Raw genomic sequence first — 16,991 nt, 5'->3', positions numbered from 1 at the left:
TTCTTTCACTAATGGAAATGTTTGTGAAGCACTGGAGAACTTGTCTTTTCCACAAGAAAGCTTGAATATATTTTCTCTCTGGATAAACACAGTGCATGAGGGACACACAAAATACAATACAGCCGACTGCAAAATAAAAACCACACATTTAAAAATTATGCACCTATTTTGTACAATATCATTTCCTGCAAATGGGGGAAGAGTACACCAGCTGTATTAGTAACCACAGTGAAAATGCAAAGATATGATATATAAATAAAGTCTGGATCTTAGAACTGAAATAATTTACAGGTCAAAAGATATCATAACCTCTTGTAGTTCTGCATCTTGAAACTCTGCTGTCCAATATTCAATTTATCTACTAGCAATTTTATATTAGTCTACAACTAAAATGGGTCTTTTATCACTACTTTCCTATTACATACCACCTAACAAACCTCGTTTTCAATATTGTGTTTCTATACACTCCCCAATCAAAGTTTAATACCCTATTTACCACTGGTATACTCTTCACCTATTACAATTTTTTATAACCTTACACAGAAGACATTCAATGACAGACTAAAACAATATACAATGTTCATGTGTAATCAACAATATTAATATGGTGCAAAACACTGCAGAAAATGAATGCTTTTAGTAAGGATATGCATCCACCAGCACCAGGAGAAAATTTTAGAACCACTACCAGCACCCCCCCCCCCCCCCCCCACACACACACACACAGCTTATAAAAAATACATACCCTCCAGAACCACTGTACTGTTATATGATTTGGGTGGTAGTCACCCTTGTAAAGAGTATTTTGTTTCCAGTCTTTCACATCAATGTTTTGTATTCCACACATCAGCAATTCCAGTTCATGTTCATCAAATATTTTCACTAATGGCAAAGGTACCAATCCTTCAAATCCATTCAAAAATGCGTTCATTTGCTCTTGGACTCTTGAAACAAACCTCCACTGTATGACAAGGCTGTCAACAAAACATATGTTTCACTTTAATATTTCTATGTTTACTTTCACTCTAGCAACTATCAATACATTTCAGCAAATTTAAATCCAAATTAAGTAATCCCAATAAATTATTTTGTTACAAATTAATTAACAACTACACACATTACCAGTGTTTAATTAAGTATTCATCTGTTGAATAAAAGAAGCTGTCAAAAAATTGTTTTGATTAGATTTGAAATTTGGTTTGCTTCCTGTCAGATAATGTAAACAAGCAAAGATTTTTGTGGCTGCATACCAAAATCCCTTATGAGTCACTGACTGTATACGTTTTCATTAAATTTATGAACTTTATGAGTGTTGTCCAAAGTCAGTAACTATGAATCCTATATAGTACTTGAGGGAGGGGTGTCTTTGTTACTGACTCTTTCACGACCACTCTGTGAACACTGAGAAAGTACTACAAAAATAGCCTGATTTGCCTTACTATTGATCAATGTTGACTTAGTATTATGCATTGAGGTGCTGGGCTGCTACAATACAGAATGCAGCACTATTAGGTAGGTAGTTGTAGTCAAGTGGTAACACCAGCATGCATAGTAGTGTGTTTATGAAGAAATTACCAGATTGTTGAAATTCTGCAAAAGGGCATTCCATCTGCAAGAAATTTTATTCCAGGTTACAGCAAATGCCACTTTTATCACTGAATTTCTTACTGACAATAATTAAACATTTAATTTCACAGTGGCTTCATTTAATACAAAATGCACAGTTACTCATAAGGTATCCTATATATCAGTGTGTTAAGTATCACTGAAATTGTATACATTAACTTACAGGAAGTTACTTTTTACTTATTCAGTGCAACCTCTTATTCTGTAACCTCTTATTACATAAGCATTTAAGAACGTAAATTATGAACATAATTACCTAATATATTCATCTTTATTTTCATTTGTAACAGGAATGTTTGCTCCATCAGGTTTCAGTTCACGCTGTGAAAAGTGGCCAAAACTTTCCTCATCAACACAAAATGTCAGTTCTAATTCACTTGGATCATTTTCTTTAATCCATAAAAGTGAATTGTAATACTCTGAATCAACACTCTCCATGTCCTTCAAGTCAATTGGCTTATTCAACATCATTTTATAAAATGGACGGATAAAAAAGGCTGCAAATAATAATTTTTAGCTTATTATTCACCATTTTAGCAAGAGAAAAATATTAAGCAAGCATGCAAATATGTCTAGAATTATATTTTGTAAGTGTTTTTCATAACCCCTCCAAAGAATGGTGTATTTCTTAATATTTCACAATGGTAAGTGTTTCATCTCCCTCCCTCCTTCCAAAGAATGGTGTATTTCTCAATATTTCGCAATTGTCTACTCCCACTCACAGAAACAGAATTCTGTCACTGGTAGGAAAGAGGGTTACTTTACCCAATTAATTCCAAACCTACTGAAAAAGTGCAATTTTTTTTTTGCAACTGAGATAAATTAACTGATTCTGGTTAACAGATTTAACCAAAAACATACGTACTGCCATAAGCTTCAGGCATAAGAAATAAGTCCAATGAAACAGAAAGTAAATTAAAAGCTATTTTGAAAAATTCTCCTTCCTTTTTTGTACGAAACCGTCTTACAGAAAAGTTAACATTATAGTAAAGCACAGCATTGTGACACAGGAATGAAATACTAATGCACATACAAGTGCACAACTGATCCCCTACAATTGAGCTGACAGTTACTGGAAAATATTTTGTTTAACACTTTGTGTACATAAGTACAAGAAATCAAAAGTGCAACTGGAGAAAAAGAGTCAGTGCATGTAACCTACCTGAAATGCGACACACTCCTTATACAAACAATTCTAAATGCTTTGGGCTACACTTTTCTCTATAACCTGAACCACTCAACTTTTTCCATTTAACAAAGCATCTGTCGTCAACAGGCACAAGGTTGACAGTAGTTGACTCTAACCTTGGAATATTATGGTTCACCAAAACCAACACAATCATCAATCAGGCCAAGGAAGAGCAACAGATGGACTGAATACTAACAGAAAATGATTGGAACTCTTTCCGGTTGAATTTTAAAAGAGAGAAGTCAAATTGCAGGAAAGTTCAGTAGACTAAAAGAGACGATGGAGCACTAAAAGACAAGAAATTTGTTACATGGGAGGATAGGTAGGACAAGAAGAAGAATTATATGGTTTCAGGAAGGGACTCATTTGCTACTGTATACCAAGATATATCTGACAGACGGGTTCCTATGCATTGCGCTTTTGCAGAAGTAAAGGGAAGGAATATGAGCAGCTGCACCCTTGTACAAGTGCAGCATTATCATTCTGCGGCTGTGTTATGACTTTGTAAGCCCACCAGACAAAAATCCATCACTCCCTTAAAAAATCACACATCATTTCAGAGCATTGGAGATCAGGCCTGCTTACTGATCAGCTAGGAGCTGGCTCACGGTCATGACATAGCACAAAGTAAGGGGGTTGGCTTGGAGTGACTAATGGTGGGGGAAGGTGGGGTGAGGGGAAAGGAGGAACTGGAACAAGGTAGCTTCACAAGAAAAACTGTTGTCAATGAGTCTAATTTTACATCCATCAATGTTATGTACAATGGATATTTGTACAAATGTGTTCTGTGGCAGATTATTTTTCCGAGACTGCTGTGTAAAATGACAAACAATAATTAAATGAATCTTATACCTCTGAAAATTTTGATGAAGTCAAGAACTTGGGCAACTAAGTACAAACATGATATTTATTATGACTGAAGCAGTCTTCTGATGAATGCTTTGTAGGGCAAAATTTAAATTGAGATAAACTTTTATTTCTTGGCCATTTTATTAGTAAGTTGAACATAAAAATGCAGGATGTCAATGACTTATTTTTTTTTACTTTTCACTAAAATATCTATGTCTGGTACCACTCTCTGAGCATTAGTACTTCAAAGACATTCTTTTGAGTTGAAGTCTGTCAGTGACCTAATGGCACTATAATACATACGAGCTACATAATTTTTTTTTCCAATTATGTTTATCCTAAATATGATGTATATTTTTTATTCTGTACAGCTTTAGATACTATGTGTGAATTAGAAATGCAATATGTGTTTTAACTTTTCTAAATAATTCTGTATTATGATGTAATTGTTATGGATCACTGCTAGTAAGGAAAGTTAGGAAAACAAATATTTTTTGAAAGGAGCAAAAATTTGTCTAGAAGTGCTGTCTCTGGACATGAGTGTAACATCAGAGCAGAGTGTGCTAAAAATGTATTTGTATGTGAGACTTGGAAGTGAACGAACGCATGTGGTATGCAGCATAAAACGTTGAGCATATGTAAGACAAAATTGTAACTAGCGAGGCACCACAAGCATGACAAGTGTGAGCAGATGTAAGAGACTCCCATAACATCAGGATCCTGCTCCATAATTGGTCACTGCTGATCAAGGCGTGCCTACAATATTACACAACAACAATGACAACACCTTACCATCTGCAATGAACTGTAAGACTGTTTCATTTTCATTCACATTTGAAACTTTGTGAGACATTTGCCAGTGGCATAATTTGAGTGACTTTAACTGAATAATAGTTAACAAGCAAAGTTTTGCACCTCTGCTTCTCTCTCTATGTCTTTTGAATGTCCATAATCTTCTGCAAGAAAGGTATTGTAATGTTACTGTTGTAAACTGAATTTTTTCATTGTGTTCAGAGCTCTGAAGTGCGCAAAGCTTCGTAAGACACCACTGCATTTCAACAACATATAGGCATCCTGCACAGACCTGTTGTAAATTGATCTGGGTGTGTGTGGCCATTGCTTAAAAGTTCTTATTCCAGTTCTCATGCTACTTTTAACTGATTTCTATTTACTATGCTGCAGGCCCAACAGAACGTAAGAAAGATTTAAAACGAGCTACTCACCATTTTAAGCACTGTGCCTATGTATACAAGCTCACAACTAACGTTATGCTGAATCTAACAATGGTCATTCCCTTGCCGGGAGCACATTATTTGTACTTCCCCTGTATTACATAATTAATTTCACTGCCCCATTTTATCACGAGCACTCACTTCTCAAGGCAGCAAGGGAGTGTTAGTGCCTTTCCTTACTTATCTGCCTCCTGAACTGTTACAACGTTGTGAACTGACCATCCAATGTTGACATAAGTCGTGAAAGTGAAGTGGTGTGTTTGTGCCACTCAATTACGTGGAATAAGCACAATAAGATGAGTAGATGCAGACACATGACAGAAAAAGTTATGTTTGGGCCAGCTAATAACCACACCAAGAATGAAGACACCAGATTTGCTGGTGTATTAATACTGAATGTCTAGTATGTCTACGCATAATTGTGTATCACTCACAGACATAACAGTGGTTAAAGAATGATCCCAACCTACAGGAACCAAAGATGAGTTCCACACGTTGTCGGTGACAATCAGATTTAACCACAACACAAACTGTCAGTGAATGCAGGTCCATCTCAACCAATTTTTGAGCAAACATTCTTAAATGAGCTGTACCCAAAGGGAACTGGGAGTTGGCTTGAGGCAGTGTTACACAGCATTAGCCTGTTGTCTCCTGAAAGTGACAATTTTTGTCTGGTGTGTTAAAGCATGTAACTTTCCTCAAAGCTTATGATTTCAACCAGATGAATTTTTCTTCTCCTGACATACAGCATTGTTAATTACTGAAGTATCATACTCTTTACATGTTTGTTAGCTTTTCTCTCTATGGTGGTCTGTCCAAAGTCATTGCACTAAAAAATGTGACATTCTGTATATCTTAATAGTGCGGTGACTGAATACTGACTCACATCTTCAAGTGACTTTTGTAATTTAATATTAAATCTGAACAAAGGATATAAATGTTTAAGGGTACGATCTGGTTGCAACTTAAAATTTTTACCGAGTTCATGAGCCGTACTCTGACACTGAAAGAGCACTGCTGATGACAGCAGGGAGTTCAGGCTTATGTTACATGGCAGAAAGTTTTAACTTACCGAGATCTATTAATTCATTGCAGTCTTCTCTCTGTCTCTCTGTCTCTCTGTCTCTGTGTGTTACGCGTATTACATTATGTATAATGGGTAGCTCCGAGAGATGAAATTGTGAAGGTGACAGAGGAACAAATATGCAAAAAAGAGAAGCCCAAGTAGAAATCCTTAGGTAACACATAATATGTTGAATATTTAATTGATGACAGAAACAATACAAAAATGCTGCAAATACGGGATGCAAAAGGGAATACAGAAGTGTGAACAATGAAACTGACAAGCAGCAAAATGACTACTAGAGAAGTGCAAGTTGCAGACGGATGGATGACTATAGGAACGACAGATGTGGTATGTGAAGGTAGAAAAAGTTTAAGGTTTGCCAATAAAATTTTAATTCCCTCAGTGTGTTAGTTAATTAAATGTTCCGTAAAGGATCTAAATGTTTTATCAAAATGATGTGGAATTGACCAATTTACAAGATATGTACACATCATTAGTTGCAGTTGGCTGCTACACGGTGGCCATTTACAAGTTTTTAAATGGCACACTAATCTAAAGTTACCATTAATCAACATATTTTTCCAATTTCACCCTACAATTACATTTAGAACTAATTTTTTAAAGGCTACTTACCAGTTTTTAAATTTTAAAAAAAATTGCTATAGAATAGAACAAGCTGTGAAAAAAAAGTTAAGAGTTAGATAGTTAGAACTTTCTTTACTCCCTGTCAGACATTTGTTATTGGGGAAAAAATTATATATTTTTTGACACATACTGAACTCCTTTCTGAACCATTGACAGCTTTAATAATTAGTAGTAAGAGTAGTGTTTTCTTCTTGGTCCACATGTTTCTTGGGCACAGTTTGTCAGTGGCCATTCATACTTGTTGATTGTCAGGCCTACATAAAATGCAACACATTGGTTGCAGCTTAGCTTGTAGATCACGACTGGTTTCACGTATAGCCCTGGCCTGTGATCAGATAGGTCATGTTAGTGACCAGATGGTGGTGGGAGGATGTATGGGACAGGTCTTGCATCTACGTCTATTACAGGGGTTATGAGACATGAGGTAAGGGATTGGGAGCTGGGATTGTGTAAGGATAAACAAGTATATTCTGAAGATTCGGGGCTGACTGAATACCACTGTGGGAGGTGTGGGAAGGATATTGGGCAGAACATTCCTCATTTGAGGGCATGATGAGAGGTAATCAAAACCTAGGTGGAGAATGTAATTCAGTTGCTCCAGTCCTGGGTGCTCCTGAGTTACAAGGCGAATGCTCCTCTGTGGCCAGATGGTGGGAGACTGGAAAGATAAGGCACAGGAGATTTGTTTTTGTACAATGCTTAAGCGAGACCCTCTATATTTTTTTAAGAGGTACTGCTTGTCACTGCAGATGCGATGACCACGGATGGCTAGGCTGTACAGAAAGGACTTCTTGGTACACAAAGCATGGCAGCTGTCGAAGTGGAGGTATTGCTGGTAGTTAGTAGGTTTTATATGAATGGAGGTACTGACATAGCTATCTTAGGGTGGAGGTCAACATCTACGAAGGTGGCTCGTTGGGTTGAGTACGACCAGGTGAAGCAAATGGGGGAGACGTCGTCGAGGTTCTGGAGGAATGTGGATAGGGTGTCCTCACCCTCAATCCAGATAGCACAGATGTCATCATTGAATATGAACGAAGTGAGGAGTTAAAGGATTCTGGATTTTTAGGAAGGGTTCCTCTAGAAAGCCCACAAATAGGTTGGCATAGGCTGGTGCCATGTGGGTGCCCATAGCCTTTCCCCAGATTTATTTGTACGTAATGCCTTCAAAGGAGAGGTAATTGCAGGTGAGGATATAGTTGGTCACAGCAACTAGGAAGAAGGTTGTTGGTTTGGAATCTGTCGGGCATTGGGAAAGATAATGTTCAATAGCGGTAAGGCCATGGGGATTAGGAATGTTAGTGTAAAAGGAGGTGGCATCAACAGTTATGGGCAGGGCACATTGTGGTAAAGGGATAGGAACCATGGAGAGTCAGTGGAGGAAATGGTTGGTATCTTTTATATAGGAGGGCAGATTCCAGGTAATAGGTTGACAGTGCTGCTCTACAAGAGCAGAGATTCTCTCAGTGTGGGCACAGTAACCGGCCAAAATAGGGCATACTGGGTGGTTTGGTTAATGGACTTTAGGAAGCATGTAGAAGAGAGAGTGCATCGAGTGGTAGGGGTGATTATAGAGATGGACTCTGGGGAGAAGTTCTGGGAGGGGTGTAAGTATTTGAGTAGTGACTGGAGATACTGTTGGATTTCTGAAATGGGGTGATTGTGGCAAGGTTTGTAGGTGGAAGTACCCAACAGCTGGCAGAGTCCTACCGCCAGGTAATACTTGCGGTTCGAAAGAACAATGGCGGTGCCTTTGTCCACAGGTAGAATTATAAGGTCAGGATCAGTTTTTAGAAGATGGACTGCATTTTTTTTCTGCGGATGTAAGGTTAGTTTGCATGTTGAGGGATTTGGGGAATGATGGTGAGGCATGTGATCTACAAGCTACATTGCAACCACTGTGCTGCATTCTATGTAGGCTTGACAACCAACAAGCTGTCTATCAATATGAATGGACACCGACAAACTGTGGCCAAGAAACAAGTGGACCACTTTCTTGTTGAACATGCTGACAAACATAATATCCTTCATTTCAATGACTGCTTCACAGCTTGTGCCGTATGGATCCTTCCCAACAACACCACCTTTCCTGATTTGCGCAAGTGGTAACTTTCCCTGCATTACATCCTATGTTCCTGTAACCCTCCTGGCCTAACCATTAGTCACTGTCCTCACCTATCCAGCCCCTGCCCTGTTCCCATTCTGGCACTAGGCAGTCACCACTCCACCATCACACCCAGTCTCTTTTTCCTCTCTCTCTTTTTCTGCTACTTTGAAAGCTTTAATTTTGAAAGTATTTTTGTTGTGCCTACCTGTGACTCAATATGTCCACTATATGGTGAGTAGCAACTTTCCTTTTCATAATATTGGTACAGTCCATCCTGGATTTTCCATTGTTACATAATAATATTAGTATGCACCTTAGTAATCCATACACTGAAATTTCAGTTGATGTCTTACTTACATTTAAATCAAACTTTAGTAACGAGATCATGAGAGTAAGCATATAGACTGAACAGAACACAAATCTCAACTCATGTAGGCGTTTTTGACAGTGCTGTTGCCTATATGGGAAACAGCCGCAAATTGACTGTGGCGTTTAAGCTATTTAAACAGTAAACAAAGGTTAGTAAGTGCCTCTAACATTAAACATAGACGTGAAGTCTAAGAGTAACTTAACGAATAATTATACATTGCAATGAACTGCACGTCAGATAGTCATGAACAACTTAACAAAGATACATTTATGCTACTTTTATGAAGGAGAAACTCATGTTGACAGCATGAAACGGATGGTTGTTAGGTAGCATTGAACATTACAGGGAGTGTTGTTAATCAATAATCAAAACATAAGACATAAGATATATTTGCATCCATCAACTGATGTGGTACAATATTAACATAAAACCAGCATAGATCAGAAATAGAATGTAAGCTGTGAAAGAACAAATTTACAACTATCACTGGATTGAATGTTACGTAAGTATCACAAAGTATAGTTTTATTACAAAAGTCAAATATATAATGGATGAAATATACTGGATGAACCATATGGTGCAATAGTACCATTTAGGTAAGCACAGATGAGTGGCAACAAACTGAAATAAAACAGAAGATAACATTAAAATTTTCTTTTCAGTTTAACAGTAAAAAGGATGAAGGTGCAGTATCAGAAAGTATAACAGCCTAGCTTGTTTTGTTGAGTGAGGACAATCAAAACAGGTCTTAGCATATTGTGGTTAAGGATGTAGAGTTAGGATCATCAGCTGACAAAAACTGATGACCAGGCAACAGTAATGCTGAAACAGTGGTCATACTAGTTCAGAATCAATTGATTCCACTTGAACATGTAATAATATGAAATGTAATGCAAAAGTATATGACAGTTTGGAAATGCAGAACTACATCTAACAAAAATAAGCCCTTTAAATGGTGGTGAAGCCCAAACATTCAACTTTCCTAAGATTAACCACAATGTAATGTACATGTAATGTAACTATATTCAAGATGAGAAGTTAAATTTACTGAGCCCATACCCATTATAGCTGACTATATGTTAGTATTTTCTGCCCTGTTACATGGCCCACCTTCCTCTACAGCACAGATGAGATGCACCCTAAGAGATGGAGCCACTGTTCTCATGGGCTGCCACCACAATGTACCCGCCCTGCTGTGTAGATCCTTTAGTTACAGATTCTGCATAGTGCATTGGTACTTTGCATTTTGCCAACATTAGTGCTTTATGCTGTTCATTTGACTTACTTTACAATTTTATTGCAACATATGCATGCTTCCTCACTGTGGATTCCACATAATGGGGACAGTAACTTTAACTTTATTTTTTAATATAGTAGTATTAAATTGTGGCTAACTTTACAAAAGTTGAATGTTTGGGTTTCACTATCATTTTACAGGGCTTCTTTTTGTTGGATCTAGTTCTGCATTTCCAAACTGCTGTATACTTTTGCATTACATTTCATGTTACTACATGTTCAAGTGGAATCCATTGATTCTGAACTAGTATGACCAATATTTCAGCATTACTGTTGCCTGGTCATCAGTTTTTGTCAGCTAATGATCCAAACTCTATACATCCTAAACCACAATATGCTAAGATGTTTTGTGGTTGTCCTCACTCAACAAGCTAGGCAGTTATACTTTCTGATATTATTCCTTCATGCTTTTTAGTACCAAACAGAAAAGAAAATTGCACCATTAGCTTCTATTTTATTTCAGTTAGTTGCCACTCATCTGTGCTTACCTAAATGGTTCTATTGCATGTCATCCAATATATGTTCGACTTCTGTAATAAAACTATACTTGGTGATACTTATGTAACATTTTTATCCAGTGATGGTTGTAAACCTGTTCTTGCACAACTTTATTTTATTTCTGATCTACGTTAGTTTTATGTTAATATTGTAGCACACCAGTTAATGGTTGCAAATGTCTTGTGTTTCGATTATTGACCAACAACTCTCTCTTAACATTCAATGCTACCTACGACACACATTTCATGTTGTCAACACAAGTTTCTCCTCCTTAAAAGTAGCATAAATGTATCTGTCAAATTGTCCATGATGATCTGATATGTTGTTCATCACAATGTATAGTTGTTTGTAAAGTTACTCTTCGACTTCATTTCTACTGGCCTTCGTTTACTTCTTCGCTGGATCCCATATAGGCAACATCACTATCAAATACACATATATGAGTGGAGATTTGTATTATGTTCAGTCTATGTGCTTCCTCTCATGAGCTCTTTACTAAAGTTTGATTTAAATGTAAGTACAACATTAATTAAAATTTCTGTATCTGGATTACAAACATGCATACTTATGTTATTATGTACATATTTTTTATTCTTAATTTCCTTGTACACTTTATTCCACAACTTTAGCCTGATGATGAATTTTTGAAATGATGAAATTTTAAAATGTGTAATGCTTAATAAAAAAACTGTATGATCAAAACCTTTCTACATTTCAAAGTTGATCCTCTTTGACACGATTTATTTACATTCTCATGATACACTAGCTTATTTTGTCACTAAAATTATAGGCACAATAAAGAAAAATACACAGTTTTGCATTTTTTATTAAGAACAAATTTAATTTGTTTTTAATGACTTACCATCAAGCAATTTACCATGATACACAGCCATTCCTGCAATTCGGCCAATAAATCTAAAATAATTCAAATGTTCTTCATTGCATAAACCTGAAAATGGATTGATCTGGAGAGTATAGTTGTCCCTGAAAATAAATAAAATATGAATAATATAGACATATACAACCATGATAAAATCCTATGTACTATAAGGATAGATAGTATTAATATACCAGCAAATGCTGTGGAATTTGCCACGACAATGTTTCTGACATTTAATACACACAAAAGAAGGTATGTTACTATGTAAATAAATAGTCAACATGTCAGCTTCTCTCTTGAGGAGGCTATAAATTTGTTGATACGAGGTAACAAGAACAGTAAGATGAGAAGTGAAAGATGCAAGAAGAGTGATTCACATGAGTCGCAGAGAGACAATATGGTAAGATGTGGGAGGATGATGATTATGAAACTTTAACACAGGAACAGCAGTAAGACTGGATTGAAAATTAAAATGATATCAGACAATCCCAGGTAAAATATAAGTAGCAGAAGAAGTAAAGCCATTGTCGAGGTGTGAAGTAGAGATGAGAACATATATTTGAATTAAATGAATAAAAACAATCATCGTCATTTCATTAAAGATTTTTTTTTTTTACAAAACAGGTGAATCTGGTCACTGATGCATCAACATGAGTTCACTATAATGCTCTTCAAACCACTGTAGCATGGTTCTTACTCCAAGAAATGAACAATTTTACTACTGAAAGATGACATAGCCATCAGGGAAGACACCAAGCATCAAACGATGCAGGTGGTTCACAGTTGTCAGCATGTTTTCTGATACTACCACACATCCCATGCAAAGAAAAATGTCTCCCATAGCACAATACTGCTCACACTAGCTTGGGCCCATGGCATGCTGCATACTTCAAGCAACCATTCACCTCAATGATAGTTTTTGTGGAGACGACCACTGACCTAGTGCAGCAGAAATGCCACTCACCTGAAGAGCCGATACATTTCCATTGTTCTAAGGTCATTGCAATCTTAAATGATGTTGTTGTTGTTGGGTTAACACGTGGAAACATATGGGCGGTGTGCTGCATAGCTCTGTGTTCAACAATTTATGATGTACAGAGTGTTCCGAAACACTTGGGTATGCACAGCACTGTGCTCTTTCACCAGAGATACCACAGATCATGATCTATCCTACTTTACAGATCCGACAAGTCTCCAAACCTCACATCCTGTGAAGAGTCATGGGTGTCCAGTCATTCAGCACACAGTGGTAGTTTCACTGATCTCCTACCTCTTTCCTTAGACACACAAAACAGTAGCTTCACCATTTCCGATATACTCATTCCAACAGACTCTGCATAATAATAAGCTGTCCTCTGTCAAAGTCACTTATCTCAATGTATTTTCCCATTTGTAGCCTATATCTTTGCTAAGGTGATGTGCTCCACTTACATATTTTTGTTACTACATCATGTGCCCACAATGCCACCAGACTGCATCCAACATCACAATAAGCAGTGTTCAAAATGTTTTGGCTTATCAGCATATCATATGTACACATGGGAAAAACTGTTGGAAACAAGGATACAATCAAAAAGCTAGATACAATTGAACCCAGCACGAGAGCCCCACTTGATGGTGTTTACACTGAAATATCCCATTCTGGCCACCTTGCCATTCTATTTTACTACCTTTCTTGTGAATTTTGGTATTAAAAATTTATGGAAAAATATCTGATTGTTATATTACTGTACTCATATTTTGAAGAGTTTTTGAATGCTATTATGTAATGTAGACTGATCCATTTAAAAAAATCAGGCTTCCTTTAAGGTCTCAGCTGACAAAAAGCATAAAGGATTAAGTAAACAATAAAATTGTGCCCTCTGTGCACTATCATTCACTCAAAAACTCTGTTTGATATCTTAAAACAAATATGTTGGTACAGTGGATAAGCACATAAGAAAATCTACATTTACAGCGACGTCTACATTTACAGCCACATCTACGCCAATACTCTGCAAATCACTTTTATGTGCCTGAACGACAGTTCATCGAACTTCCTTTACAGTAATTCTCTATTATTCCACTCTCAAATAGCGTAGAGAACACCTGTATCTTCCCATGTGAGCTCCGATTTCCCTTATTTTATGATTATAATTTTTCCCAATTTATGTCGGTGTCAAAAAAATATTTTCACATTCAGAGGAGTAATTTGGTGATTGAAATTACGTAAGAAGGTTCAGCTACAACAGCAAATGCCTTTTTGTTTTTAAAATGATTTCCACCCCAAATCCTTTATCACGTTTGATAATCTCCCCCCCCCCCCCCTAATTTCTCAATAATACAACATGTGCTGCTCTTCTCTGAACTTTCTTGATGTACTCCATTAATCCTACCTGGAAAGGATCCCACAGTACTCCAAAACAGGATGGACAAGCATAGTGCAGCCACACTCTTTAGTAGCTCTGTTGCATCTAATAAATGTTCTGCCAATAAATCACAGTCTTTGATTCACTTTCCTCATAATATTTTCAATCTGCTCTTTCCAATTTAAGTTGTTCATAACTAAAATTCCTAGGTACTTGAATTTACAGCCTTTAGAATTGTTACATTCCATTTGGATTTTCCATAACTTGGACAATATTCCGTAAGGATGCAATTTGATTACAAGTCGCTTGTGAGAAAAAGTGTCAAAAGCCTTCTGGAAATCTAGAAATATGGAATCAATTTAAATCCCTTGTCAGTAGCACTCAACGCTTTGTATAAGTGAACAACTAGTTGAGTTTCACAAAATCGATGTTTTCTAATTCCATGTTGACTGTGTCAATAGCCAGTTCTCTTCGGGATAATTCAAAAGTTCAAATACAATGTATATTTCAAAATTCTGCTGCATATCGACATTAATGTCACGTGCCTGTAATTTAGTGGATTGCTCCTATTGCCTTTCTTTAATACTGGTGTGACCCATGCAGCTTACCAGTCATAGGGTGCAAATCTTTCGTTGAGCAAGCGGTTTTGTTGTTCATGTTGTGGTCTTCAGTCCTGAGACTTGTTTGATGCAGCTCTCCATGCTACTCTATCCTGTGCAAGCTTCTTCATCTCCCAGTACTTACTACAACCTACATCCTTCTGAATCTGCTTAGTGTACACATCTCTTGGTCTCCGTCTATGATTTTTACCCTCCACGCTGCTCTCCAATGCTAAATTTGTGATCCCTTGATGCCTCAGAACATGTCTTACAAACCGGTATCTTCTTTTTGTCAAGTTGTGCCACAAACTCTTCTTCCCCCCAATTCTATTCAATACCTCCTCATTAGTTATGTTATCTACCCATCTAATCTTCAGCATTCTTCTGTAGCACCACAATTCGAAAGCTTCTATTCTCTTCTTGTCAGAACTATTTATCGTCCATGTTTAACTTCCATACATGGCTACACTCCAAATGAATACTTTCAGAAACGACTTCATGACACTTAAATCTATACTCGATGTTAACAAATTTCTCTTCTTCAGAAACGCTTCCCTTGCCATTGCCAGTCTACATTTTATATCCTCTCTACTTTGACCATCATCAGTTATTTTGCTCCCCAAATAGCAAAACTCCTTTACTACTTTAAGTGTCTCATTTCCTAATCTAATTCCCTCAGCATCACCCTACTTAATTCGACTACATTCCATTACCCTCATTTTGCTTTTGTTGATGTTCATCTTATATCCTCCTTTCAAGACACTATCCATTCTGTTCAACTGCTCTTCCAAGTACTTAGCTGTCTCTGACAGAATTACAAGGTCATCAACGAACCTCGAAGTTTTTATTTCTTCTTCGTGGATCTTAATACCTACACCGAATTTTTCTTTTGTTTCCTTTACTGCTTCCTCAAAATACAGATTGAATAACATCGGGGAGAGGCTACAACCCTGTCTCACTCCCTTCGCAACCACTGCTTCCCTTTCATGCCCCTCGACTCTTATGACTGCCATCTGGTTTCTGTACAAATTGTAAATAGCCTTTTGCTCCCTGTATTTTACCCCTGCCACCTTCAGAATTTGAAAGAGTATTCCAGTCAGCATTGTCAAAAGGTTTCTGTAAGTCTACAAATGCTAGAAACGTAGGTTTGCCTTTCCTTAATCTTTCTTCTAAGGTAAGTTGTAAGGTTAGTTTTGTATCACGTGTTCCAACATTTCTATGGAATCCAAACTGATCTTCCCCGAGGTCCACTTCTACCAGTTTTTCCATTCGTCTGTAAAGAATTTGCGTTAGTATTTTGCAGCCGTGGCTTATTAAACTGATAGTTTGGTAATTTTCACATCTGTCAACACCTGCTTTCTTTGGGATTGGAATTATTATATTCTTCTTGAAGTCTGAGGGTATTTCGCCTGTCTCCTACATCTTGCTCACCAGATGGTAGAGTTTTGTCATGACTGGCTCTCCCAAGGCTGTCAGTAGTTCTAAAGGAATGTTGTCTACTCCCGGGGCCTTGTTTGGACTCAGGTCTTTCAGTGCTCTGTCTAACTCTTCACGCAGTATCTTATCTCCCATTTCATCTTCATCTACATCCTCTTCCATTTCCGTAATATTGCCCTCAAGTACATCACCCTTGTATAAACCCTCTATATACTTCTTGCACCTTTCTGCCTTCCCTTCTTTGCTTAGAACTGGGTTGATATTCATACAAGTGGTTCTCTTTTCTCCAAAGGTTTCCTTAATTTTCCTGTAGGCATTATCAATCTTACCCCTAGTGAGATAGGCCTCTACATCCTTACATTTGTCTTCTAGCCATCCCTGCTTAGCCATTTTGCACTTCCTGTCGATCTCATTTTTGAGACGTTTGTATTCCTTTTTGCCTGCTTCATTTACTGCATTTTTATATTTTCTCCTTTCATCAATTAAATTCAATATTTCTTCTGTTACCCAAGGATTTCTATTAGCCCTCCTCTTTTTACCTATTTTATCGTCTGCTGCCTTCACTACTTCATCCCTCAAAGCAACCCATTCTTCTTCTACTGTATTTCTTTCCCTCGATCATGTCAATTGTTCCCCTATGCTCTCCCTGAAACACTCTACAACCTCTGGTTTAGTCAGTTTATCCAGGACCCATCTCCTTAAATTAGCACCTTTTTTTTTAGTTTCTTCAGTTTTAATCTACAGTTCATAACCAATAGATTGTGGTCAGAGTCCACATCTGCCCCTGGAAATGTCTTACAACTTAAAACCTGGTTCCTAAATCTCTGTCTTACCATTATATAATCTATC

The 16,991-nt window shown here is 37.2% G+C and overlaps 1 protein-coding gene across 8 annotated transcripts in view; it reads right to left on the bottom strand.

Moving 5' to 3' along the window:
* The window catches only part of LOC126272480 (E3 ubiquitin-protein ligase Nedd-4), a 203,398-nt gene that overhangs the window by 22,924 nt on the left and 163,483 nt on the right, over positions 1–16,991 (bottom strand). For all 8 annotated transcript variants that reach the window (XM_049975359.1, XM_049975360.1, XM_049975363.1 and 5 more), the window contains exons 14-16: positions 11,741–11,862; positions 1,883–2,123; positions 746–974 (exon numbers count right to left, since the gene is read on the bottom strand). In XM_049975359.1, the coding sequence (XP_049831316.1) occupies positions 746–974; positions 1,883–2,123; positions 11,741–11,862 (592 nt within the window). The remainder of the gene's footprint in view (positions 1–745; positions 975–1,882; positions 2,124–11,740; positions 11,863–16,991) is intronic.

Source organism: Schistocerca gregaria, chromosome 5 (genome assembly GCF_023897955.1).
Source record: "Schistocerca gregaria isolate iqSchGreg1 chromosome 5, iqSchGreg1.2, whole genome shotgun sequence".
Taxonomy (NCBI): Eukaryota; Metazoa; Arthropoda; class Insecta; order Orthoptera; family Acrididae; genus Schistocerca; species Schistocerca gregaria.
This window is presented reverse-complemented; position numbering and strand designations above follow the sequence as displayed.